At 48.6% G+C, this 27,848-nt stretch overlaps 1 protein-coding gene across 1 annotated transcript; it reads left to right on the top strand.

Annotated features, from left to right (window-relative positions):
• Positions 1–858: 858 nt before the first annotated feature.
• LOC142786488 (uncharacterized) lies at positions 859–27,146 on the top strand. Its single transcript, XM_075884198.1, has 4 exons — positions 859–996; positions 5,237–5,376; positions 15,362–15,558; positions 26,682–27,146. The coding sequence occupies exons 3-4, from the start codon at positions 15,365–15,367 to the stop codon at positions 27,103–27,105; spliced, it is 618 nt and encodes a 205-aa protein (XP_075740313.1). The 5' UTR covers positions 859–996; positions 5,237–5,376; positions 15,362–15,364; the 3' UTR covers positions 27,106–27,146.
• The last annotated feature ends 702 nt before the right edge of the window (positions 27,147–27,848 follow it).

The raw sequence follows: 27,848 nt of genomic DNA, 5'->3' as shown, positions 1-27,848 counted from the left end.
CAACAGACGACCGACAGCCACCGTTACAACCTTCGACGACGCTTCGTGGAATACCAGCCCGGTGAACGTGTTTGGGTGTGGACGCCGATACGCCGACGTGGACTAAGTGAAAAGCTTCTGCGACGGTACTGCGGACCGTACAGGGTGGTTCGACGGCTCGGCCCACTTGAATACGAGGTTGTCCCCGACGGCATCACGAACTCTCAACGACGCCGATCGCGACCTGAAGTCGTCCATGTCGCGCGCCTCAAGCCGTTTCATGCGCGTTAACAAACTGAACTAGTGTTTTTTTGTATTATTGTTGTATCGTAATTTATTCATTGTACTTTCTTGCATTATTATTGTACTTTCATCTTTAGTTAAAGCATCGGGACGATGCCTTTTTTCAGAGGGGGGCAATGCCACGTTCCATTTCCCAAGTTTTTGTTATCGTCCGAAAACACCGCACGATTCTCAGCGCAAACCGCGCCTGCAGTTTTCTAGAAGGTTCCGGACTGTAGTAGATCATTTCGATAAGATCACGCCCACTGTGCGAACGGTACAGATTGTTCTGGAAGCTACGCCACCGCCAGCGATAACGCTAGAACATTCGACGGCAAGAGTATAAATGCCGACGCGCTTCGCCGCTTGTCAGTTGTTGATCGAAGGCCGACGCTCCGTTCGCCGCTATCAGTCCGAGACTGCTATCTGTGCGAGACTGCTGCTGTAATTGGACTTTCAGTTTACCGGGCACAGGTTCGCCCAAATAAACAGTTAAATCCTAACACGAAGTCTCCTGTCTTCGGCCACGTCACGACCCCGTGACAGTATCAAGGTTCCAATGCCCATCCCTTCTAGTGGGTCTGATCCAAGAAAAAAAATGCACGAGAAAGCTAGCGATCACGAGCGTCTGCGGTGCGTCGCGTGCAAAGAAGAAGCGAAAGCCGAGGTCGAAGGTGTCAACGAGCCGTCGTTCTACCAGTCTGCAAAGAACCGCGCAGCTTCTCACAAATAAAGGTAAGGCGCCCTACACCACTACTCCGTGTCGAACGAGGCTCCCTATGCTTGCCTAGCATCGCGATCACATTGAAGCTTCTGTTTCAGCTTTTAATTTCACTGGGCCAGATCTGATCTATAGCTAGTGCTCCAAGCCTTGTCGCATGATCGCTTAGCTAACCATTAGCCTGTAGTCATTTATTGTCGTTCATAAGCAAAAAACGCCAGGTCAGCGTGGAAGGCGCAGCACAGTCAGTGAAAGCTAGAAGAGGAGCCTTTCAGAGCCTTTTCTGAACATTCATTGGGTAACTGCTGCAAGCACACTTACTTGATACCTACTGTGGCAATAATAATAAAGATTTGTGGGTAGTAGGCGGACATTCGCTATGCTATTTCTCGTCATTTTTCCGAGAAGCGTAGTATCCGCTAAACTATAGCGAGAAATTTTGTGCCAATTGTTCATGCAGTGGCTGACGACGATGAGTAATTATGCCTGAAGTGCATATGCGCCACAGTTATTAGGTGAACAATTAAGAACAAGCTTTTGTAGTGGGTTGGAGCATTGGATGACCCACTCGTTACGTACGCTATTCACATTGTGCGACGACTGGTTGTTCTTTCACTGTTGTAAAACGCCTTATAGGATGTATTAACGCGATTCCTTTCCCGACATCAAGCCTGCCTAAGGCAAGTTTGCCAACAAGTCCCAAGCACTGGCGTGTCTCGGCGGTAGAATGCTGGGATGGCACCCAGCGGACCCGGGTTTGAGCCCCACTATGTCATTAATACTAGCTTTTTTTTCTAATTTCGTGTGATGTGGTCGCCGACACCGGCGGCGGACAACTACGGCACCACGCGTGACTCGAGTTTTGATCTCATAACAGCTTTCGCTGTAAAAATAATTTGAATCATCAACCACCTGAGTTGGAAAAATAGAGGTCGGTAACGTCGTCTAAGACGCACGGCTTTCTTAATTTGTCCTCACTGCGGCGCGAAGCACTGTTGTGGAAAATTTTGTTCCATCTCGTGCTTCTGGATCACAATAAATATTTCAGTCAGATCATACGGCCCTAAAGCATACTATTCTGCAGCCTTATCACTGAGTGTAAAAACAGTGTACACGGCATTGTATACAAGTTGCATACATATTCGTTCCAGCAACGTTGCTGCTGTTTGTCCCACTTCGTGATGCATCAAACAGCTCAGTTCAGTAATGAGCTCGAAATAATTGTGTATTTGTGCATATTACGAACGAGCTCTGAAGTAGTGCAGACAGAGCTTTTCGTCACTGTTTCTAAAAGGTCTGCGTGGAGCTCGGACACTCCCATGGCCATGTTTTTTACACAATACCACTCTCCATATTCGCAAGTGCGATATGATTTATGTGGTAAGCCACCTCAGCATTTGTATCGCTATAATATGTGTTCTCGGGGAGGGGGGGGGGCAGCTTCTTTTACTTCTGTTTATTTAGGAGGGGCTCAAATATTTAGCAAAAAGAGGGGCGCTGCACTGAACCTCCCCATCCCCTCCTTGAATGGGAACCCTGCGCACGTCCATGATGGTTATAACTCATAAAATAACTGATTCACTATGTCATATTGACGCGCAATTCTACTCCCACTGGAACCTCCGGAGCTTTTCTTATCCTTTTCATTGCCTTTTTCAATGTTCTATTTAGCTTCGCTAGCTTCTTCCGCTTAATTTTACGTAAAGTAATGCGTGCGTCACCTTTATATGCGTCGCACTATTGGAATGAGCTTCATCCATGGTAGCCCGAAGCCGTCCGTGTAGAGTTCCACATTGTAAATCACATTGACATTAGTAAGGTCGCAATCACAAGGACATTTTTCTGCGCGGCGATTGTCTTGTGCACTCAGCTGCCATATATGTTTATATAGTGCAGCTGGGATCAGTAATGTTAGTGCATGGCCATTTATCATGACGTTTGCCCACATGACTGAGTCAGCCGCAGCTTACTGGGCTGCAGAATTGGTGACATGTGACACGACGCTAAATCATCTCCGGAACCTATCTGTCATTTTTATGCCTGGGTACGCAGGCACTCAAGGTTCCAGAAGCTTGGGAAAGCGTGGAGTTAGCCACGTAAGCAGATGTACCTTATAGTGGCGCGTACCCAAATGCTAGCGCCACGAACGTTACACGAGCGTGCAGGGGGTGGTAGCACCATAGTCTTGTCACATATGGATTGTTCTTTTTAAATGCGAATCAGTTCTTTGATTAGTCTGTGTAACGCTGTCCCTTCGTCCGTGCCACTCTCCTCGCCGCAGGTGTTGGAGCGGTGCGCAGTAGCCCACGCCCTCCTTGCAGTGCGTGGTGACGTCTCTATCCCTAGCTTTTTCTTGCATCACCCTCTCCACCGCTCGCAACACTCGAGCCCACTCCTCACGTGGGCATCATCTCACCCACGCCACCTCCCTCCGTCAGTCGGCTAGAAGAAGCCGCGAGCCAGCAGATGCGCGCCCTGCGCGCGCCTCGAGAATCTCGCGGCACCAGCAATGCGCACAGTGCGCCGCTGCTTGCCGCGCGATCGCGCCGAAGGGAGGGACGCCGTCGCGGCATGCTTCCCGCTAGTGGGCGCGTACCTTTCCCGGCTGTCGCCAGCGTTGCGAGGGTTAGCGAAGCCGATGGCGTTTGCGAATGGCGACGTCAACACCGATGAGATGCGATCCAGGGAAGCCGAACGCAAGCGTCTGCAGTGGTAGACCAGCGAACACCGACGAGGTGCGAGCCACTGACACCGATCACGTTCGAGAATACAGACGGCGCGTGGGTAGCACCGACGAGACGTGAGCCAAGGAAGCCGAGCGCAAGCGTCTTCAACGCGTCCCGCCTCCCATGTGTTTTGTTTGCGTTTCAAATAAACGTTTACTCGATTAAACACTACAACAATTTCGGTACCAACCGTTCTTCCAGCACCCGCGTCCACGCCCGTTTCAACCAGATCAACGCTGTGCGCACTGCCACTGCTTCGCATCCCATCTGGGTTGCCTTCGGAGAGATTGTTCATAATTTGTTTATAACTTGGTACGAGAAATAAATTGATTCTGATCTACCGTTCATCCTTGCACTGTGCTGATTCGCTGTAGGTGGAATCATTGCTGTCGGTCGATCCATTCAGGCTGTTACGTTCTGATATAGCGTCTTCGTGCTGAGGTGGATCAAATGGCCAGATTGATCTGGCCAGCCTCGGCTTTGCTTGCCATGAGAGTAACGTGGCTATCGTCATCGGTAGTGTGACCTGCTATAGACAGCTTATCTTGGCCAGGAGGTCAGCGTTGGTAGCGAAGTTTTTGCAGTGCGTACACACGGCTTCGGCGACCCAGTATGAGCCTGGGACTGCGCGCATGCGCAGTTACACCACCTAAACGTCGTGCTTCCGCAAGCTACTTGGATACACAGCCATTAAACTATTACCTTCACCGCATGTAGGAGTTACAGATCTTTAGTTATGCCGCCTTCGGAATGAAGCAGTGTTCTTATAAATGCGGAGCATGTTATAGTCGCACCTACTCGTGAATCCGGCCTCGGCGGTGTCGTCTACAGCCCCACTGCGCGTGCTCGCGCCTCGCGTCTTATGTGGCCTCGTGCCACCTGTCCCTCCCCCCCTCTCTCTCTCTCCTCTCAAGGCAACACAGGCAGCACCTGCTAGTAAAAACACACTACTCGCGCTATCGCGCGCAAGGAATTCTGTCAATGGCGTCTTGGTTTTCACTTGCAACGCTTTGCTTGACTCAAGTAGATGCGATGGAAGCAACAGTACTTTCAGGCAGTAGTGCGGCACAACCAAACATCAGCGTCCCATCACTCGTTGAAGGCAATGCTTCTCCTTCGTTAAGTAAATAAGAATAATAAACACGAAATGTCCATTCAGCGTTCCCATACCATACCAAATGACGCAGCATTTCCTCAATACCCCCCTCAATCTGCGACGCATTTACTCGTGTTCTCCTCGTGAGAATATGCGAATGACTTTTTTAAACTTATTTTATATGTGTTTCTCCCCAATGCCCTTCGCAGCACAATTTGGCGACTATATGTGTCTCGCAAGATACGTAGACGCAGAAAAAAGTGACAGTCACTTGCTTGTGTCTTTTCACACTTCAATGTGTCTTTTGTGCACGATAGGACATTAACATTTCTTTAATTCCTATCGTTTCAAACAAGACATTTTCTCTTTACCGGTTAACTAAGATCACATCTGTGCCAGCTCACAACTAACAAGTTTGCACTGTGTGTCCAGCGTGGGTGAGCAACAATCGAGGCCACAGTCAGCGTCTCCTTCGACCCCACTGGCGCAGCAGCCGGCACAGCCTCCGTTTCAAGACCTGTACTTTTCCTGAAGCAGCAACGAGACAGTCATGCCAGACGGCGCCGGCGCAGGTAAGGAGCAGTGGCTTTGTTTATGCAGATACATTGATGACACAAAAGGCATTACATGAAGGAAGGCAATTAATGAGGAAAACAAAAGGTACAATAAACACTAGACAACAAAATAAGCATAGAGCAAGACCGTAATATGCAGTGGCTTAAGCAAACGGTTCACGACGTAAAGGTTTATTCTGTTCTGTTCTGTTTTAACTGTTTTGCTGTGGAAAGGTTGAGATGTCTACTGCCTCGGCTACTCCATATCACAAAGTTCTGCAGCGAAAAATAAAATAATAATACAGAACGGTACCCAAAAATTAACAATACGGAAAAGAAAAAAAAACACATAATAGGACACTGAAACCAGTTCAAATAACATGCCAATACACAGTTTTCTTCACGCAGTTCACACAGTCATAAACACGCACACCTTACTACTCTAGTGTCATATACATGACCACATTTTACATAATACCCATCTCTGGCTGTCAATCATAGGCGCTTGTCCAGTCCGGTCTCCACTAAAAAGTCTGTCAGGAAGATTATTGCCTTTTTCTGGAGATGCATCTCAGGCCATGGTCCAAGTAGTTTCTTTATTGTGAGGGGCCGTCTGTCCAAACTTGCTAATTTGTTCTTTAATTTTTCTCTTTCATTCGCGTATTTAACGCACTCCAAAAGAATATGGCGAACATTTTCTTCTGCATGACCACAATGACATTCCGGTGAGTTGGATCGATGTATCTTGTGCAGGAAGCTGGTTGCGTATGCTACTTCCAATCTAAGTCGGTGGATCAATGTCTCTAGGTGTCGTGGGAGGTCTGTCGCTATGGAAAATTTTCTGTGTAGATCGACTTCATAAAGTATAGTTTCCTTTGATTCAGGGCTCTCAAACCACTTCTCCATCGAACAATGGTCAGCTCCTTGCGATATAAAATGTCGAATATCCGCCCCAGACATAGGGATTGTGCAATCCCGTCCTTCCTTCAATGCTTTCTTCGCGAGACTATCAGCATCTTCATTTCCCTTCATTCCAATGTGGCTGGGTATCCATTGGAATACGATGTTGTGACCCTGCGATGAGGCATATTCCACAGTTTCTGCGATACATTGTGCTATTTCACCATTTTTGTAAGGTGATCTCACATTTCTGATTAGCTGAAGAGCAGGTTTGCTATCAGTGCATATCACCCATTTTCGTGGCTCGGGATTCTCGCAAATAAGCTTAACTGCTTCAAAGATAGCCACCAATTCTGCTGTCGTCGATGAAGATTTGTGCGATAATTTGTACATCATCTTTTTCTGAATTTCGGGTATAAATACCGCACAGGCTGACGCTTCTTCTGTGCATGATCCGTCTGTATATATCTTCGTTTTTTCATTATGCATTACATGATGCTGATGAAGTACCAACTGTGCCGCTACTAGAGGTGCCATGTCTGCTTTCTTCTCTATGCCGTCTATTTCACGGATCACGTTGAGAAGTGGCAACGTCCAAGGTGGTTTTGAAGGTTTCCATTGTTTAAATCCTGGTACTACTGCTTGAAATGATGATATAGTATCCTGTAGTCTCGTTGCCGTCCTTTGCGTTAGTGCGCCAATTAAAAAATGACTTTCATGTTGCGTGAAAATTCTAAATAAATTTCGAGATGTTTCTTTAGTTCGGAGTACTGCCAAAGGTGGCTCTCGAGCCTCCGCATACACTAAAGCACTGGAAGTTGACCGTGGTAAACCCAGACATACCCTCAAGCTCCTTGCCAATAACAAGTGAAGTCTCCTTTCGGTGGAGGCTGGGAGTCCGTGCAGCAGAGGCAGTGAGTAAGTTACGATGGGGCGTATCCAGGCAACATGTAGGGCTAATAATGACTTTGTAGTACCACCCCATTTGGCCCCGCAGAGATGCCGGAGGATTCGAATGGCCTGATTCACTTTTTGTTCCAGGGACTGTACATGAGGCGACCATGTTAGTGTCCGGTCTAAAATTACTCCCAAGAATTTATGAGTTTTAACCATTTGAATAGGCTGATTTTGCAGAATAATCTGGAAATTTCCAGGTCTTTTTAATGTAAACGGAAGTATGGCTGTCTTAGCCAGACTCAGTGTCATACCTCTTTTTTTTAGAAAATGGTCTACATAATCCAATCCTTCTTGTAGAGTTTGTTGTACATCCAAAAACGATGAACCAGACGTCCATATACTTATATCATCAGCAAATACTGAACATCTGATGTTAGGTGGAAGATTATACGGGAGCTGCGCCATGACTGCATTAAAGAGAGTAGGGCTTAGCACGCTGCCCTGTGGCACTCCTTGGTTGACGACATGTTCTGACGTTGGGCCCTCCTGCGTAAGTACAAAAATTTTCCGGTGCTTCAGGAAGTCAGCGATCCAACGCAGTATCTTGCCCTTGAATCTCTGTAACGCCAGCCCTTCCAGAACGTGAACGTGACTCACTGTGTCGTATGCTCGGTGGACGTCAAGGAATACAGCGACAGTGATGTTTCCTTGCGTTCGTTGGTTTTCCACATCTGTGACCAAATCCAGAATGCAGTCCATTGTGCATCTACCTCTTCTGAAGCCGGCTCTGCTTTCTGGTAGTAGTTTTTTCATGTCTTGCCACCATAAAATTCGTTCATTGATCCTTTTTTCCATCACTTTTGAAAAACAACTTGTCAAACTAACCGGCCTAAACGAGTCCAACTGCATAGGGCTCTTCCCTGGCTTTAGCAACGGTACTACTTTTGATATCTTCCAACTTTCCGGAACTTTTTCTTCTTGCCAACTTTTATTATAGATGCCCAACAGGTGTAATTTTCCTTTCTTGCACAAGTTAGCAAGAGCAGCGTATGTAACTCCATCTGGTCCTGGTGAACTTGTTCGTTTTACTGAAGGCAGCACATGTTGGAGTTCCTCTGGTGTGAAGCTGTCATCCAGATCTGATGAACTGATCGCAGAGAACTTTGTTACAACCGCCGAAGCTGATTCTGCTGAGGATTTATATTCACTAGTTTGGGCCGTATCTCCATTTCTCAGTATAAGATCGCAAAATTCTTCGGCAATCACACGTTCGCTAACTCCTCGAGACAGCGCTAGAGCCTGTAGTGGTCTCGAGTGGACTACTGGCTGTCGGAGGGCGCGTACCATGTTCCACAGTTGAGGCGCCGAGGTAAATGGAGAAAGTGAGGCACATAAATCTTGCCACCTTTTGGTTGAAAGCTTCTGCAGTTGGTTACGCATTGCAGAATGTACATTCTGTGCCACCTTGAAATCTTCTAAATTGCCCGACCTGCGATATCTTCTTTCAGATCGGCGTAGTATTTCCCGAAGCCTCTCATACTCAGCGTCAACACCCGAATACCCATCTGGAACGGGTACTGCACGAGTTGCTTTTGTTAGAACATTTTTTATCTTCGATGCATAAGTTTCTGCGTTAGAACAAGGTTCAAGATTTTGTCTCTGTAGTTCTCGAAAGATTGCCCAATTTGTAATTCTTGTTGTGCGGTTATTTTTCGTTTTCTTCAACTTTGGGTGATATATTAATACTGGCAAGTGGTCACTGCCTCTTGTGTCAGCGTCTGCAGTCCAGTCTGCTCCAGCCGCTAATTCAGAGGAGCACACAGTAATGTCTAGTACGCTGCAGTAGTTATGCCCCCGTAGAAACGTTGGAGAACCATCATTTAGTATAGTGTAACCATAATCTTCGCATATATTTACTATAGCAGACCCCCTTAAACTACAACGCTCACTACCCCACAATTCATGGGGCGCGTTAAAATCGCCACATGTAATTAAGGGATCACGGTCAGATATACACACTGCAGCCAACTCTGCGTATGAAACGTTTGCTTGAGGGTGCACGTAAACACTAACTACAGTTACAGTAACGTTACCAAACTTCACCTTGCATCTAACGAATTCCGGCGCATCTGCTTTTGATGTAGCCACAAGTGTCGACGGAATATCGCGTCTCACACACAATATCACTCTGCTTTTTGCAGCAGGACGTTCTGCTTGGTACACCACATAATTGGACAAACGAAAGTTAGTGGATACTCTTGTTTCGGAAATACACAAAATTGGAAACCCGTGCTGAGCAACGAATTTCCGAAAATCTCCACTCTTATTCTGCAAACCGTTCCAGTCCCACTGGAATATTGCACTTCTTTTGTACCAGTTAGATAGTCCGGTAGCCATGATTACGACAAGAGAAGATGCTCAACATCTAGCAGCAATTTCACTTCTGGTAAAGAACCTGCTTGTGGCAGGGATCGTAGAATCGCCTTGAGAGCCGCAAAGATTATTGGCAAAATGACTTGCTCGTTCCCGGCTGTCTCCGCCGAGATCGCATTTCTTGAAGAATTTTTCCTCAGCAAGCTGCTGTGACCCTTCCCTTTGGTAGTCAGTGGCTCCTTGGCTGTGTCTGGCCCGGCAGAAAGTTCCACTTCAGCATGTTCCTGGGCCCGGACTTCTTTGCCAACGCGATGTTTTGGTGCTGAGCGCTTCAATACTTCCGAGTAAGAGTCGTGGCGCCACTGTTTTGCATTTCTTTGTGCCGCAGGAACATCTTCGACTATATCCGCATTAGGTGCTGGACCTCTTTGTATCTTATGGTACCCTTTTACAATTCTCTCTTTGTGCCGCTGATGCCAAACGGTTTCGAGGGCAGCCTGAGAACGACGCCGGATGTGGTCCAGCACAGTTGGCACACTTGGGTTGACGCTTCGAGGTGCATTCTTTGTAATCATGTGCACCCGCACATACCTTGCATCTCTTGGTTCCCCTGCAAGTCTTAGCCTTATGCCCATATCTCTGGCAGTTGTAACACCTCACCGCTGGCTCAATGTATTCCTCGACAGTGTGAACCGTAAAGCCGAGAGCAACTCTTTTTGGCAATGGCATGTCATGTCTAAACTGGAGTATTACATTACGTAAGGGCTGCATTGTGGCACTTCCATCTTCATTTCTTACCCATCTCTTTTGTCGTGTGACTGAGATTACTCCAGCATCTTTAAGATATTTCAGTAGGTCATAATCACTGTATTCGAGTGGAACATCTCTTATTTTTGCTAGGGTCTTCATGTAAGACTGAGGTATCATCACATGTACAGGCAATCCAGCCAGACTCTTTATCAGCAGCAACTTGTTTGCCGAGTACAAAGACCGTACTCCAACACAAAAACTTCCGTCTCTGTTGATTCTTGATGATGTCACTTTCTCATTGATAGCAGAGATTATCTCAGATGCTATGTGATTGGGATTCACCTTCCAGAAGGAGTCCTCGGCAGCGATTGGTCTGAACACCACCGGTATCCCCGTAGCTCGGTTCTTGTGATGGGTGACCACCGTGTAAGCTCCCTCGTCTTCCTTGGGTGCTTCTGTATCCATCTGTGTCATGTCAATAAGGGAATACGTCGATGTAGCGTCATCGTTGTCAACCTCTTCTTCCTCCTCTGTACGCCTCTTCTTGCACTGCGAGGCCTCGCTGTTCTCTGTATGGGACGTCGATATTGTTGCTGAGCCTGCAGCAACTTGAAGTCGAGCGGGATGAATAAGTGGTGCTCGGCTTGGCGCTAGCGGCATCTCGTTGTCCCCCATACCCGGGCTTTGCCAGGTATGAGGCACTGGCCCGCTAAGGGGCAATTCTGATCGCGATGCGTAGTGAAACTCCGACTCACCGATGTTTAGCTGCCACTCTGGAGACCGTCCACCCACCGTACACACCGTAAAAAGATCCTGAACTCAATATAATAACTGAATTAAGAGAGCGAAATGAAGCTACGGGCGTCTTCCATTCACTTCTTCTTCCTCCACCCTCCCGTAAAGGTTTATTGAAAAATTGGAGCAGTTAACAGTAAACATCAGCATCACCACATGAACCTGATGCAGCACTAAACTAAATAAGACAAGAAAACGAATATTAGGCATTATTCCCAAAGCATAGAACAAATTACAGATTAAGCCACTACATCAAGAGAATGTTACATCAAAATGTCATGTTAAAAGAATGAGATGGTAATACGGGAAGTGTGTAAGTACGCAACATCCCATGAGCCCCGCTCTCAATGTCGCTTAACAGCGCATTATGCTTCTAAAGGCAGTTCAAAAAACTGCATGTGGCTTAAGCTCCACAATTGCTCCATTGTGTCTATTGCGTAAGTTGCCTAACTGCAACTGTGTTTTCGGCGTTCACCGACTAATTAGGGAGACTTGAATTGGAAAGCTTCGCTTTGTTATGCTGTCATGGTGTTACTTCGTATTACTCAAAATCTCGACTGACCTTCAATATACGAGAAAAATGAGGTGGCCCGCTAACTGGGCTTGACATCCTGCTTTAATGCGCTCACGTGGACGTCATTAGACAAAAGCTTTTTCCGTCACACCGCCAACGTCTCCCACTCCGTCCCTCAGTGGTCATGGGCCAGGAACGTGCTATGAAATATCACTAACTCCACCGTTCTTTTTTTCAAGCACGTGCATAGTTTTGATGTTATATTCCCACACAACCGAAGCACGGCGTCTCAACGGAGGCCACTGATGGAATGTTTCTTTCAAAGAAAAGCACTTTTGCCTTTTATGCGTCCAATATTATTTAGATATTACAGAAATGCAATGCAGCATCTGCGGGTTACCTTCTGCGTTCCCTTTACTGTGGAAGAAGGTATCTTAAGATGCACACAAGCCATATTTATTGCAGTAATTATGTAATTCAAAGCAATTAGCTTTTGAACCAGTGAAAATAAAATAGCCAATAGAGTGCGATAACCGACTGCGAATAGTCCATAACGACTTCGAAATTTTCGAAAGGCGGCCACTGGTCATCACCGAGGACTGGTGAAATCTGGCTACTATATCAGGCGAAACCGAAACCGACGCACCAAAGAGCGCATCCATGATTCACTTCAAAGACGCCCTCAATGACGACGCTCACCCCTCGCATTAGGGGAGCATCGATAAACCTCCATAAAGCGAAGTGTCAAGACGTGTGGTTGATAACGGCGAGGGAAAGAGTGTCGTCAACCCGATCACTCCGGTCCCCGATCAAAACGAACGTGTATTACGCTTACGTAGAGCTTGTCTTTTATGGCCACTTTACACCTATCTTACATCTCATCATTGCCTATCACTGATGAATGTAAACCTCCTATCATTAATAATGGTGTTGTTTTTTTGGCCTACAGTGTCCACTGCACCATTAAACACCATGTATTAGCAACACCCTCATAACTAGTTTTCCGCTGTCCTCTGTTCGGTTATCTTAATGTCCTCGGCTCTGCCTCTTGATGCCTGGCGTGCGCAGACACCGTCCCCTCAGTCGCACCCCGACAGGTGGACGACACAGAAGTTAGCAGCACCGTGAAGCCGCCGCAGCCACCACCGGAGTTTCTTGGGGATCTCACCGAGTTACCCTGCTTCTGCACCGCGCTCACGCTGGCGGCCACTGCGCTCACGGTAGCCCTTCCCATGATTCTGCGCGACCAGCTGCCTCCGTGCCGAGAGCCCCGCTGCTTCGAGTACGCACGCGAGATGGCGCTCTCGGTCGACCCGGGCACTGACCCCTGCGACGACTTCTTCAGGTGGGAAGGCCTCAACCGGTTGTCTAGAATAATATAAGTCGTGGAGCATTTATACGTACTGTGCGATATCGTTATCATAGTTGGTAGGATTTCAATGTCTCAAAAAACTGCTTGCTTTACAAGCTGATCTGTTTCAAGAAGCCGCATCTTGCACTGAGGCCGAGCACACATTTTTCTTTAAGACAATAGGATAGCTTTCATATGAAAGTCACATTTTTCTTTTCTAATGAGTTCCTTGAGTGCGCGATCTGTAGCTCAAACCTGGTTACTCCCGCACTTACTAGCGCAATTTTCGCCGCGTATCTCTCACCCGCCACTCAGTCATGTCTGCGGCAACTTCGAAGACCTGTACCCGCGCTACTCGAGCCTATTGTCTGTGCTGGGCACCCGGGTGACCCAGTACCAGGACTCCGTGCTCAACCGGCTCGAATTGAGTTCGTCCATGGAGACGCCCGGCGAGGTGACGGTGGCCGCGTTTCGCGTCTGCGTCGAAGAGTACCGCAGCGGTTACGATGGTGGCCTGCGTGCCATTCGGGATCTCCTCTGGGAACTGGGCCTGTACCTCAGAGCCAAGAAGGTCACCTACACCGTAGAGAACGTGTTCGAGGTAAGCCTAACAGTAGCATCAGCCACAACATTGAAGTCACGTTTGGTTAAGCCTAACGGACACATCCGCAGCAACGTTGAGAACCAGTATACGTTGTCGAGAACGTGTTCTAACGTCGAGGTAAGCCTAACAAGGGCATTTAGTATGCCATTGAGAGCGTGTTGTAAATGACCTTAACAAAGGTATCCACGACACCGTCATGACCATGCCTCACAGTCTCGGAAGCCGGACAGTCTCAAGAGCCTAGTAGAGGTAACAGTAAAGTGTCGTGAATGCGTTCGAGTTGAGCCTAACAAGGACACGAAGTGTCGGGATTAGGGAACGTGTTCGACGTGAGCCTAACAGGGATATCAGCTACATCCTTAAGTTAAAAACGCGCATGGGTTAAGCCTAACAGAAAGATCTCAACAGGTCACCCGTGCACACGCGTTTATCTCCTGGTGGGGGCGGTTTGTAAGTCTCGTGTTTTCCCTGCAAAGGGTAAGTCCCAAAGCTTACGAAGGTCACGTCTCTTGTTCAAGCAGACGCGTTTGCAAAATAATCCCACTGGTCAAGCGCAAGGATGTACCAGAGAGATTTAGTTTAGCGCGCGCTACGGCCTAGCGTATAGGAAACGCGCATGCGCTGAACCAAACAGAGATCCGTGCGTTTGCGCACGCTAGATCTCAGCGCTTACATTGCGCCAGCTACGGCCGCTGCGTGTCTTAGCGGCCGCTCTCGTGAGATCTCGAACTGCCGAGACCAAAGCAGACAAGATCACTGCGACCGACAACACTATACGGTGGTCAAGGCAGCGTACAAAGTCCATGAGAATTCCGATGGATTTGGAACTTAGCTGAACAGGTGCAGAGGACCGTGATCACTGCTAAGCCGGAGTACAACGTTGGACGAGAGGACAACGTCGTTTACGAACAAGCAGGAACGCAATGTTGAATCGAAGCACCACGATGGATTTGTGGGTTGTGTACGGGGCGTGATGTGTGTGATCCCTTTGAACTGTTGTGGTTGCGACATGTATCTAACCGGGAGATGTCTGAATGATCCCCTGCAAAAGCATTCCAAGTGTTCGAAAGCAAAGGTTTGTTCTAGTCAGGCGTTTAGCGTGCATGTGGATTGCGGATGCACGTCCATGTTCTACGAAAATCTGGCGATTTTTTCCTGCACACGGTACCCTCGTGATTGTGAAATCAGCTATCACGGCACGTGAAGAATTACACGTGAAGACACCACTGCCAATCGGAGCATTTTTAATATTGAGCGTTTAGCAATCCCAGTTTTGTTCTTTTTTTTCTCGTGGTCTGATAAAATGGCTGTAGCAAACAATAAATGTGAAATTGGCAGTAAGCGACCGACTTCGCCGTCTCTGTCCCTCATGTCGCCAATTGACCTAGCCTCAACACTCCAAGCCAGCACTCGTTTTCGGAAAATATTCCTTGTCTCATGTCGTTGACTTCGTTGCGTCAATGAATATTGGCTATTACAGCTTCTTGCTTCTCCACGAGATGGCGTAAAGCAACACTCAAAGGCAGGCCTGTTGACGCTCGGGTGCAGTACACGTTTCAGATGTTGCGCCGGGTAAACTAATGCTGTAGGAGGCAGCCTTAAACATAGCGTACGTGGCACGCAGCACGTTGTGGACGTACAGCCTTGCGTACGCAAAACTAAAATTGTATACGAACTGACACAATTTTTTCCGCTCATCCTGTTTATACCTGCGCGTTTGTTCTGTGCGTCCTTCTTTGTGCTGGTGTCTTCGTTAATTTGTGCTCATAGACTCGTTCCCTACTCGAAGCGCAAGCTCACTCTCGCCCTTCTTCTGCAGGGTATGCTGAGGATGTCCCTGAGCTTCGACCTGCCTGTGCTGGTGCGAGCCGTGTTGGTTCGCTCCCTCAAAGAGACGGCTCACAACAAGCTCGAACTGCAGCTAGACCTGCACATGCCCGTAGCGCCCGTCGAACGCACCGTCGACAACATCGAGTACTCGCTGCGGGCTGTGGCTCAAAATGGTACATTTAGCAGGTGCGTACTCTATTCTTCGGCAACAGTGGCATCGCTGTCGTCAACGGCAACACATGAAGCGAAGATAGTCGCAAGTGAAGTTGGCCTTTGTGTACATGACGCGTTATTTTACTTTCTATTTTTTCGAAAAACCTATAACTTAAAATATTTCCGAAATAACTCGTTCAAGGATAGGCTACGCAGCGATCTAGAAAAGAACCGGAACGCGTATTCTTGGCACACCACGATCACAATTTTATATGCGCGCACTATAATGTGATCCCTCATTATAATGAAATCAGCTGAATGGCGAGAAGTTGTTATAAGCGGTGTTTTGATGTAAGCGACCACTTAAGGAAAGGTAGATCAATGGAGCTTTTAAAGGGGCCCTGCGAAACCTTTGCGACAGCCTTATTTAGCACCGCAACGCGCCTAGCAATGATTGCTGAGACGAATGCAATGAGAATTATGGAAATGGGTGCTCGAAAAGTGAAGTTATTAGTCCTCAAAGTTCGAAACTCGAACAGATGACAAGAAACGTTCTCTTTCACATTTCACTCGATCTTCACCCGCATCTCACTCGTCAAAAACCGCTTCAATCACAGCACGCGTCTCATAAAGACATTTCAGAAATGTCACGTATTGGTGGCCTTCACACAATACCTCGCTACCGCTCTTTTTGACGGCGTCGTGAGCATGGCTACTACGAACCACATGCGTAGTATGTGGTTCGTAGTGGACACGTATAAGGTGCATACATATGCTTTGAGCGGGTTCACAACTCGGCTTACATGAAAGACGCATTTTGCAGAAACGCCGGCGTCCACCGCTTGTCACAATTTTGGTTCACTAAAAACGCGCCCTGCGGTTCTACCTTTAGTTGCTGACGTACCATAGCCTCGTTCGCAGACTAACCTCCGTATTTAGAAACCCTCCTTGACTTCAACATGACTTGAAACCGCCTTCAATGCAGCGCATTTGAAACGCGTCTGTACGTTTGCGCTGCCCTGGCCCCGGAGGAGTCCGCTAGGGGGCCAGGCAAGGCTGGTGTGCCTCGCATGGGCTCCGTATTCTACGAAGTTTTTGTTGAACCAAGACTGCTTTTTTGGTGCCAACAGTGGTCTCTCTTGAACTTCAGCAAGTTGCCGACGCTGCTGGTGAGTGCCTCAAACCTCTTTGTTCTTGAGGAGCTTTGCAAACATCAACTCTTGCTGAGCGGGGGAACGCCGCCTCGTTAGCCCTAACGCCACCGGCACCGGCGTCGGGCTCGCGCTTCGACGCGCGCGCACAAGTTCATTCGGCAACGCAATGGCATACATGGTGAGTGGCACGGATTTACCTGCCACAGAACTCAACCCAGAAGAATGGAGTGTAGTCCTGAATGCCCGACAACGCTCACCTCGGCAACAGTCAAAAGAAACTGAAGGAACGCAGTCAAGTAAAGCGGCGTCAGCTGCCGAAACGCCAGCACGAAAAACGGAATCACCGCCCAGCGTTTCCTCAAAGCTCGACAACACAGCTGTGGGCGCGTCCTCGCTTAAAACGACTGCCACGGTTGCCAGTCGATGACTTTAAGATTGTCTTTCGTCCGAGTGCGGGCGTAGATCTGGCCCAATACAACGACGTAGAGTTACGAGCGGCTGTAGTCGCCAAAAGCGGACTGCACTCTGTGGTTGCCGACGAAGATCTTGTGTGCACCAATCTGGCCAAGAATATTTTCACCGTGTCCACATCTTGCGCCTACCGAGTTGCGAACTATGCAAAAATACGAGAACTCACGCTACGTGGTAAAAAACTGGGATTTCACGCGTACATAGCTCCCCCGTACGGGGCACGGGCAGGGATCATGTAACGCGCTTGGAATGGTGAATCACCTCAGGAGTTGCTTCAAGAATTACGTCGGGCGAATCCCCTTCTACCACTAGTCCAAGCAAGGGACATGGGGCGTACCTCACGCTCAGTGCTCATTCACTTCATGGCTGAGGAGCTTCCTCCGTCAGTCAATATGTTTGGCATCCTCTACGCCGTTTTCAACTTTCGACCGAAGGTGGAAGCGTGCCTTAACTGCAGACAAGTTGGCCACCGACGAGATGTATGTCCTTTGCCAAATCGCCTCACTTGCTCAAGCTGCGGACAGAAACACCCGGAGGACTATCCCGGCACCCCGCAGTGCGTCATCTGTGGGGACGCTCACAAGACGGGTGACAGGGCATGCAAGCAACGCTTTCAGCGTGGCTTCAGCCGTCTCTCTCGGCCACGACAAAGGCCGCAACAAGAGCAACAGCAGGAGCAGCCCGAGTTCCAGCTCGAGAAGGAGTCTTTTCCAAGCATCGACGATAGAAATCGTAGCAACAGAAGCAAGAGTCCTGGACGAAACCGTAGCAGCAGAAGCAGGAGTCCTGGACGAAACCGTGGCAGCAAAGGCAAAAGCCCTGGACGAAGTGCATCACAAAGCCGCGACTTCATCACCAAACCCAAAAAGGTGAGCTGGGCAAAGCAAGCCTCCTGCTCCTGTTGTATGCTCTCTGACGCTAAAGAAAATTCTAAAACTCAGGAGACTATCGAACGTCTAATGCGAGAGAATCAAGAGTTAAAGCAACAGTTGGCTCTGGTACTGGAACGTTTAAATACACTTACAGCTGCCCCACCCGCGTCTTCTCCACCCCTGCCTATCTCCCCCTCTGTCATAGAGCCTGATATGGCAGCAAAATCAGGGACCGATATTATAGATTCCTCTCCACAGCCAGCAAAAAAGAAAAGGACAGAGCAACCCGAGTCATCGGAGGACGATTTTAAAAGCACCAGTCAAAAAATTCGGAAAGAACACCGCGAACTCAAACAAAAGGTTGATTTAGGCTTTACGCAAATTGCTGAACTCTTCAATAAGATAGAGAGTATTCTAGACGTGTTAGTTGCTCGGCTCGAATCTCTCCCACAATCTCAACCCTCCCCAGCGCCTTCGCAGCCATAACCCCCTCCTGCACCCTTGCCTCATCTTCACCCTCTTCACTCTGCATATGGTAATGGAATTGCCGTGGATTAAGAAACAAGCGAGACAACCTCTCACTTTATATACAGCGGTCTACACGGGCCCCTGATGTCATCTCTGTACAGGAGCCTTTAAAAGCTTGCAAACTCCTCGGCTATCAGGCTGTACATTCGCATCCTAGCTCCCCATAAGCTACCACATATATACAGAGGAATATCTCGTTTATAGCGCATGATCTTTCCGACCTTTACAGTGACTGCCTTCTTCTTGAACTTCTCCCACGTCGTACAGGACAAGGCACATATTTTATTTTGAATATTTATTCTCATCCTAGAGATGGCCTCACTGCTGTTTTTGAAGCAATCGATAGGGCCATTCAAATAGCAAACTCTGCTCCCATAGTTGTAACGGGTGACTTTAATGCCCCGCACGTGTATTGGGGTTACAGGAGAAATACTCGGAAGGGCACCAGCCTTCTTCAATACATTCAGCGAAACAGGTGCACTCTAGTCACTGACTGCATGCTACCAACACGAATTGGCAACAGTGTGAGCAGAGATACCACCCCTGACCTTACTTTCACTAAAAATGTGCGACAAGCTAACTGGACACACAGTGGGGTCAACCTCGGCAGTGATCATTACATCCTAACAATTACACTGCCCCATGCCAATTTTCGTCCACAGTTTTATTTAAAACATATTGTTGACTGGGATAAATTTCGCGAAATCCGACACCGAAACCCGAAAAAATAAATTCAAGACTACAAAGACTGGGCGTCTCAGCTTAAACAGGATGTAGCTCTTAGCAAAAAAGTAGCCCCAGCAGCACATATCCGTGATCCAGTAGACAGCAGGCTACTCCACCTATGGGAGGCCTATCAGAGCTTGGAGAAACGATGGCTCAAGTAAAAATATAATCGTAAACTAAAACGCAAAATGTCACAAACACTCCAGCTTGTAACTGAACACGCGGCCGAACTTTCATCGCAGCAATGGAACCAGATATGTAACCGGCTCGACGGTACTCTACATATGAAGAACTCTTGGTCCCTGCTTCACCATATGTTAGATCCATGCTCCTCGCGATCTGAAAGTAATAAGCGAATTGCGAAACTCTTGTTCGAAGTAGAAAAGCAAGGGCAAGACGTTGAAACTGCTCTTAAAACTACGTATTTCCCTGGCCCGAGGCGAGAATCGTTATCTACCTACAATGGAGCTCCCAATGCAGACTTGGATGCACCAATTGCAGAGGCGGAAGTTTGGGCTGCCCTAAGCAAACTTCGCACCACGTCTGCTCCAGGACTAGATGGAATTACTAACAAAACACTCCGAAATTTAGACTCCAAGTCAGTGGCAGCTCTTACCGATTACATGAATCAACAATGGGAGCAGGGCACGCTGCCCCAGGAATGGAAGTCAGCTAAGGTGACTTTCATACCCAAACATAATAAGCCGTTAGACCTTGATAATTTGAGACCGATCTCTCTTACCTCATGTACAGGAAAACTGATGGAGCATGTAATTCTCAATCGTCTTAATCGCTACATGGAACAAGAAAAAATGTTTCCCTCCACCATGTGCGGCTTCCGAGCGGGACTCTCCACTCAGGATGTCATGCTGCAGCTTAAGGAGGACGTGCTAAATTCTACTTTTCCACACATCACCAGAGCCATCCTTGCATTGGGCCTGACTAATGCTTTTGATAATGTTTCTCACTCCTCGATTTTACAATCTCTTAGTGAACTAAGCGTAGGCTCTCGCACGCACAGGTATGTCTCTGCCTTTCTCAGCAATAGGTCCGTCTGCCTACAGTTGGGCACTTTCAAAACCGATCCCTTCATGCTAGGTAGCAAGGGAACGCCCCAGGGATTGGTTTTGTCCCCGTTCCTTTTAGATGCGGAGCATATTATACTCGCGCCTTGTAGTGCGCCGTCCGCGCCGTCCGCGCCGTCCGCACCGCTTCTCGAACATTCGACAGCTGACGCGCGCGCATGCGCCGTCGCGCCGTCGCCCACTCTTCCACCATCTGTGCATCCCTTCCTCCTCTACACACCGCGCGCGCTTCACTCCTCCACCATCTGTGCACCCTTCCTCCTCTACACACCGCGTTCGACATCTACAATTCTCCTGATTCTCCAGTGGACGCGCATGTGGCGTCGCGCTTCGAGAACATTCAACAGCTGACAGTGCATGCGCCGTCGCGCTGTATATATACTCAAGGTCGGCGCTCGCTCGCTCAGTTGCCGCTCGTCGGTTGGTTTGTACGGCGCGTCGACGTCCAAGGTCGCGGTGAAATGAATTCCAACGAATCCACAAACACAATGATCGACGTCCCTTCGACCAGCGCCGCCCTTTCGCATACGTGTGTACGTGTTCACTCATTTAACACCCCCTCCTACAACCACGTTAACCAATTTAGCCATCGACCCAAGTAAGTCGCAATTTAACATCCCATTTCACAACCACGTTAACCAATTTAGCCATCGACCCAAGTAAGTCGCACTTTAACACCCCGTTAACCAATTATATGCTCCGCATCCTCCTCAGTGTTCCCCCGAGGGAAGCTGCGGGCAATTTTTTTAACGTTACTCTCATACCGCTAGCTCGGGAACTTGCCAAACTTTCTTCCATCAATCACTCCTTGTACGCGGATGACATCACCATCTGGGTCAATACTGGCAACCACGGCGAAATCGAATCGAAGCTTCAGTTGGCCGCTGACATTGTTGTTAAACACGCCAACAATATTGGGCTCACCTGCTCGGCGGCTAAATCGGAACTCTTAGTAATTGACTTTAAAAAGCGAGATACATGTCACATTTAAGTCATGCTTGATGACACCCCTATTCGCAGGGTCAATAAAATCAATATTTTAGGCCTTAATATTTCCGACAATGGCTCGAACGCTGACACAATAAAGTTAATCCGCACCTCAGTTCAAAATACAACTTCCCTTATTAAGCGCATATCCAATCGTCATTGCGGCATGAGGGAAGCAGACACACACTGCCTCATACAGGCCTTTTGCCTATGCAGAATTACCTATTCTATCCCCTACCTCTATCTCTCACTTACGGAGACCGAGCAACTTAACAGACTCATTCGTAATGCCTATAAAACTGCGCTCCATCTCCCTAAATCAACAGCCACGGATAAACTACTTCAACTTGGGGTGCACAACACTCTGGGAGAGCTTGTAGAGGCGCATCTTTTCAGCCAATATCAAAGACTATCACTCTCAGAAACAGGACCGGTGCTCTTGCGCCGACTTGGAATCAACGTTCCTGGTCACACCACGGCCACGCACGCAGTCCCCGTCACTGTTAGCAGCAACCTATTAATTCCCCCACTCCCCAAAAATACTCACCCAGAACATAATCGGGCGCGACTGGAAGCCAGAGCCAAGTCCCTTCAGAAGCGCTTCCCTCCTAATTCTCCCGCAGTCTATGTAGACACGGCCGAATATGTAGATCATCGAGCTTTCGCGGTAGCCGTCGTAGATGGATTTCAAAAACTGGTCGCTAGTGCGTCCCTTCAAAATTCGACAGAATCCCTGGAAGCAGAGGAGGCGGCAATTGCTTTAGCCATTGTTCACTCCTCCGCTGAGTATATTTTTTCTGATTCAAAAACTGTAATTCGTAATTTCGCCACTTTCCGAATTCATTCTCCGGCTGCTAAAATTCTTGAATCATTTCTTCCGCCTGATCGCCTCATCACCCTCCTCTGGGTCTCTGCGCACTGTGGACACCCAGGCAACACGGCCGCTCACACCCAAGCCCGAGCACTCGCCAACCGGGCTCACAGCGACCTGCCTTCGCTTCGAAGTGCCAGGGATCGACTCCTCAGCTATCACGATATCACGCTATTTTACCGAAATTCCCGCCTAACGTATCCCCCGCCACATAAATCTCTCTCCAGAAGTGACCAGGCTTTGTGGCGCAGACTTCAAACGGCCACAGTAACGACTCCCTTTCTTCTCTCTCTTTTTACACATGGTGAAACCTTGCCTCATTGCAACTTATGTCCTAGCACCAGAGCCGACTTCCAGCACATATTTCTGAATTGTCCAAACAAACCCAAGCCTCCGTGGCAAGGGTCAGAACACCAGGAGCGATGGGAGGCTGCTCTGCGCAGCTCGCAACCGGGTTTACAGCTCCGGACAGTGAGCTGGGCCAGAAGGGTCGCCGAAGCACAGCAGTGTCCGGCCACCTAGAGCGGCCCGAGATCTCGTCGTCATCCTGATTCCATTTCCCCAACCACACCCCCCCCCTCAGATGATTCCTTCGTGAATCAATAAAGTTGATTACCTACCTACCTGCCCTGGCCCCACCTATAGACAGCACGTTCGAAAAGCGTTTGAGCTTCATTGAAGTCGGTGGCCAGTCAAATTCAAGTCAAGCAGCGTTTCTGAATACGGGGATAAGTTTCAAGCTCGCTGTTCTGAAAATTTATCGTTTAGAAACGGGAAGAATTTCTTTCTGAGAAAGTATAAACACAGTTTTTGCTATTTTTATACAAAAATAGCCTATGTATGTCGCCGAAGTCCGAAATCAAGGTAGTTTGTCCTGTGAATTAAAATTGTAACACCTTCCATATTAGCGTTGCCACTTGCGCAACAATATCGGCGCATCACACAGCACCGAAAGAACCACTGAAAAGTACATGCTCAATTTTATCTCAGGGCCCCCTTAATTGCGTTACAACTTCAAGAAAGTGAAAACACTATGTAAACACTGAAGCAGAACTTTATTCAGTAAAAAACATTGTCCCCATATCTCCAAGTTACACTGCAAATGTCGTCGAAAGACGGTACTCTTGCGTCTGGAGAGGGTGAACAAAACGTTTATTTGATGTTGTGTGCAAGAAAATCGGGGAATGGTATTCCAGAGACGCTGCGTTAGAGTGCTTCGACCATGCAGCAGAGGTGAACGAACGCATCAAGTCACGTCACACGTGAGACATGAGCGCTATCTGGTAGATATCCTGGAAAACGAAGTGCGTGGTGTGCGCACCCATCCCTGAGGTGATAACGTGTAGAACGCAATGCGATGGGTAGGTGCCACCACCATGTCATCTTAGCAAAGCGTTGGATACACTCGCCTTTTCGTGCAAGCCTTACATGGTGAACGCCACGTGATAAACGCTACGGTCCTTAGAATTACTTATGTAAGCCTTATCTAGTAAACAAACACACATACAGAATAATGAGGTGCTGTTATGGTCACTCAGATATGCGCAATAATTGATTTTTAATTGATAATCGCACAAGTATGAACGCTGAGTCTTGAGCAGTATTGGTGGGCGCTGTGAATGGGGTCGGCCGTTTAGAGTATCGTTTGGTTACTTTGGTGCCGTTTAGGGTACCGGTAAACGGTGGAAAAACAGACAGACAGGCAGGCAGGCAGGCAGGCAGGCAGGCAGGCAGGGCAGGGCAGGGCAGGGCAGGGCAGGGCAGGGCAGGGCAGGGCAGGGCAAGGCAAGGCAAGGCAAGGCAAGGCAAGGCAAGGCAAGGCAGGGCAGGGCAGGGCAGGGCAAGGCAGGGCAAGGCAGGGCAGGGCAGGGCAGGGCAGGGCAAGGCAAGGCAAGGCAAGGCAAGGCAAGGCAAGGCAAGGCAAGGCAAGGCAAGGCAAGGCAAGGCAAGGCAAGGCAGGCCAGGCCAGGCCAGGCCAGGCCAGGCTTGAATATGGTATACCTAAAGGTATAACGTCCCAAAACCACCACATCAATATGAGAGATGCCGTAGTGGAAGGCTCCGTAAATTTTCACCTCCTGGGTTTTTTTTTTCGTGCACCTAAATCTAAGCACACGGGCCTCAATTATTTTCGCCTCCATCGTAAATGTGGCCGCCACGGCCGGCATTTGATCCCGTGACCTGCGGGTCAGCAGCCTCAGCCACAAGGCCATCGTGGTGGGTTTTGTTTATGAGGACTCCAGCGACGCCATCAGAGCTTTAACAATCTCTGTCGGTGGCCGTTGTGGGTGACACATTTGGGGGCCCCATGGCAACAAGAAAACAAAATTTGACGCCACTCACAAGAATACCCGCACATCACTTCGTCTGGTTGGTGGGAGTTAATGACGTGGTCTGGGGTTGAATAATCTACACTGATATCACACAGTACACGAGCCTCCACCGTTTCACTTCTATAGAAACGCGGCCGGCGCGATCGAACCCGTGCCGGTCGAGTAACCAAACTTCGTAACCACTGAATGACCACAGTGGGAGAGAACGTGTGAAGAGCACGACGTCTCGATAGCACACTTGACACACCCCAAGCCGTGCAGAATTACAGCCTTAAAAACAAACGTGCAGAGAAGTGGACAAAAAAAACTATCAACGTGCTAACGATCTCTAGGGCTGAATAAAAAAGATAATTTGCGTCTCCTGTAGCATTTGCCACCTAGGAAGGCGGGTAATGGCCTCATAAATAGAAGATTGTGCGTGCTGTCAATCCTAAAGGTGGCACAACTAACCTCTGGGAGACCATAGCTTCGTCAAGCCTGCAAAAAAGCCACCATGGCGGGCTTTATTGATCAAGTGGTGCGGCTCGAAATTAGTGATTTAGTCAGAAAAGTATAACTTCAGGCCACAAGTTCGTCGTAAATATTGGTCGCGAAAATGCATTAGTACTTTGTTAACATTGACGGCGTGTTTATGAAGTCCACTTACTTTGGACTAGGAAAAATTTATCATTGACTAAACAGCACTGGCCACTTCCTTCAAAACGGATGAAGCTCTTCGGGTGCTTTGCGTAATGCAGCTTAATGTGTTCCGGTCGGGAGCGGAAGAAGTTTCAATAAAACAATATATTCAATGATGTGATTTCGTTATAACTAGGAATTACTGTATCCGCTTTCGTTATAACGAGGTATTCTCGTACATATATCGCCATGAAAATCCCACAAAGCTGTAGTATCTGTGCTAAAGCCTATGAAGCTCAGTTGCGAATAATGTTTTTCTCTGTTCTGTGACCTTTTCGACAAAACGTCGCTTCTGATCATGACCAGGAGGTCTGCATGTGGTGCCTTTTCTCAGGGCGGCAGCAACAGCACTTTTCCATAACTGAATGAAAACTTGGTGGAATAGTATAATACGACAAAAAAAGGCTAGCTATCGGAAATCACTACCGGTTATACGCAACGGAATTTCATAGCAGTAATGCGTCATTTTTGTTGCCATTCATCACCATCATCATTTTTAGCTTTTGTGCCGCGCCTCTCGCGCAGCTCATGCTGACAGCTCTTAACGCGCCTGGCAGTTCTGGCGTTCCGGTTCTGTAAATAAAATGGCAAGGTCATCCACGTTTTCTCACGCCGAGCTGCCTCTATAGTTGCAGCAGCATTCCGGCAAGATCGCAGTATCCCCCTACAAAGCTTCTGGCTTTTCAGGACAATTGAACACCGCCCATAAAGAACACATAGGGCCTCAATTTAGAATGATGAACACTACGGGAAGCCACGTGGTTGGTAGCGTGACACTAATTTTACCAGAATATTCCAGTTGGTCTCTGCTGCATAAGAGCGAGTCGGTTTTCGTACCCAGCTTTTTTCGTTAGATATGAATTTTTTTTGGCCTATTTCTCGTTCATTTACGGCTAGCTAACGCTGTCGCCGAGTAGATTAGGCAGTACACGCGCCCAACCCTGATCATGCCTGAAAAACGAGGTGGGCCTGTGAAGTGCGTCCACCTAAATAGAGATTTATATTGGATCAAAGGCAAAAATGGAAAATAGCACCTTCTGTAGGCCCCCCTTTCTGGGCATATTAGCAGCGGTGCATGGTCTTCGAGAGGAAGTATTTTTGCTTGCGAAATTTCTCCAACGTTCTCACAACTTTCTCAACTTTTTCTTATTCTATACGGTAATACAAACAGTGCGCAAGGAAGACACAAAGACAGAGACATAGAAGCTTGGACGAGCTGATATTTCATGACTTTCTGAGCGGCAGTTAGCACGAATCAGAGTACAAGAAAACTAAGGTAGTAGTGTAATCAACGACCAGACGATGGCGTGAGTGTTCACGCTGCCCTGTAGCCCTTTTCCATCTATAGCTTTGTTTTGTTTTTCTTTGTTGGAGTTGTGCTCAACACTGAGAACAGCACACAAAGACCTAACACAAAGCGCTACCTGCGATATCGCTGCTTGGCGACGCAGGTTCCACCACCTGGCGTCCACTGTATTCGGCTCCCTGAAACGCCTGCAGTCTCGGCTGGCCTCCCTTCCTCCCTGGAACGGTGGCATGAAGTACGTGCGGTTCGCCGACGTCCGCGACACCCTGCTGCCATTCACGACGACCGAGAGGCTTCTGGAGATCGCCAATGACGCCGTCTCGGTCGAAGGATACTTCGACAGCGACAGCGAGCTCGCGACGGCCAACCCCGAACACTTGAGGGGCTTTTCGGCGTTCGCGGTGGAGCAAGATGGCGGCAGGCTGCTGGACCTCGTCCGGTACCTGCTCGTCGAGAGGCTGCTACCGGTCTCCTTTTACGGCCTGGCCGACATCTACAACGTCACGGTCAAGGAAGCGTTTGGCATACGTGTCACCGCCTGCAGGTACCGGCAGCTGAAGAAAAACTGAAAGCTGGGTCAATTGATGACATTAAATATATTGCAACGCAACGCAACCACGTCACGGACCTATTCACAAGCTCCGTGGACTGTCACGCCTCCCCGCGGCAGCCAGCATGCTATTATCCAAGTATCGCAGCAGCGGCGGGGCAGCGGCGATCATAGAATGTGCATGTACGTCTTGGCTGGCGTTGGGCCTTCACTAGAACGTTTCTGTTGTAGTTACCAGGCGCACAAAGGTCACTGCAATCGTTGCACACACTCCATTTGCGAAAAGGGTGTGCTTTTCAGACACATTGAAGTAACAACTGTGGGAATTGAGGCTAGCCTGCCGCCTTTGCGTGGGTTTTGCCGCCTTTTCTGCCGTTCTCACGTCCCGACATGACTTTCCTCCTCCGCTGTCGGCCGCGCTGGGAGAGCAAAGAGTGACGTTTAACCCCTCTCACCCGGTAGTGGATGTCGACTGGGGCGCCGCGCGCGAGGTCTCCCGAGAGGTTTCGCGCACACGCGCGCGTCGGGGAGTGAGTCAGATTCCTCCGGGACAGCTTACGGTGAGCACGCATTTCTTTTCCGTCCGTCGACTCCCGTTGTTTGGGGCTCGTGGGACTTCGCTGAGGGCGCCTCGCGCCCGAGGTGAACGCTCACCTTTTGTTGCCCCTTTGCGTATGCTCGGCCGAAGGGCGGTATGGTATCCTAGTGCGTGGCCCAGCTACGCCGACCCGTATCTCTCCAAAGCCAGTGCGAGCGCCTTTG

This window comes from Rhipicephalus microplus, unplaced genomic scaffold, assembly GCF_043290135.1.
Source record: "Rhipicephalus microplus isolate Deutch F79 unplaced genomic scaffold, USDA_Rmic scaffold_24, whole genome shotgun sequence".
In the NCBI taxonomy this organism is placed as follows: domain Eukaryota; kingdom Metazoa; phylum Arthropoda; class Arachnida; order Ixodida; family Ixodidae; genus Rhipicephalus; species Rhipicephalus microplus.
The sequence above is the reverse complement of the archived record's forward strand: the minus strand, read 5'-3'. Positions and strand labels throughout refer to the sequence as shown.

What these genes read in the sequence shown, in the direction of transcription:
- LOC142786488 (XM_075884198.1), top strand. Translation starts at nt 15,365, where the DNA reads ATGCTGAGGATGTCCCTGAGCTTCGACCTGCCTGTGCTGGTGCGAGCC. An exon ending in CAAAATGGTACATTTAGCAG is followed by an intron (nt 15,559 to 26,681) that starts GTGCGTACTCTA and finishes TTGGCGACGCAG; the next exon opens with GTTCCACCACCTGGCGTCCA.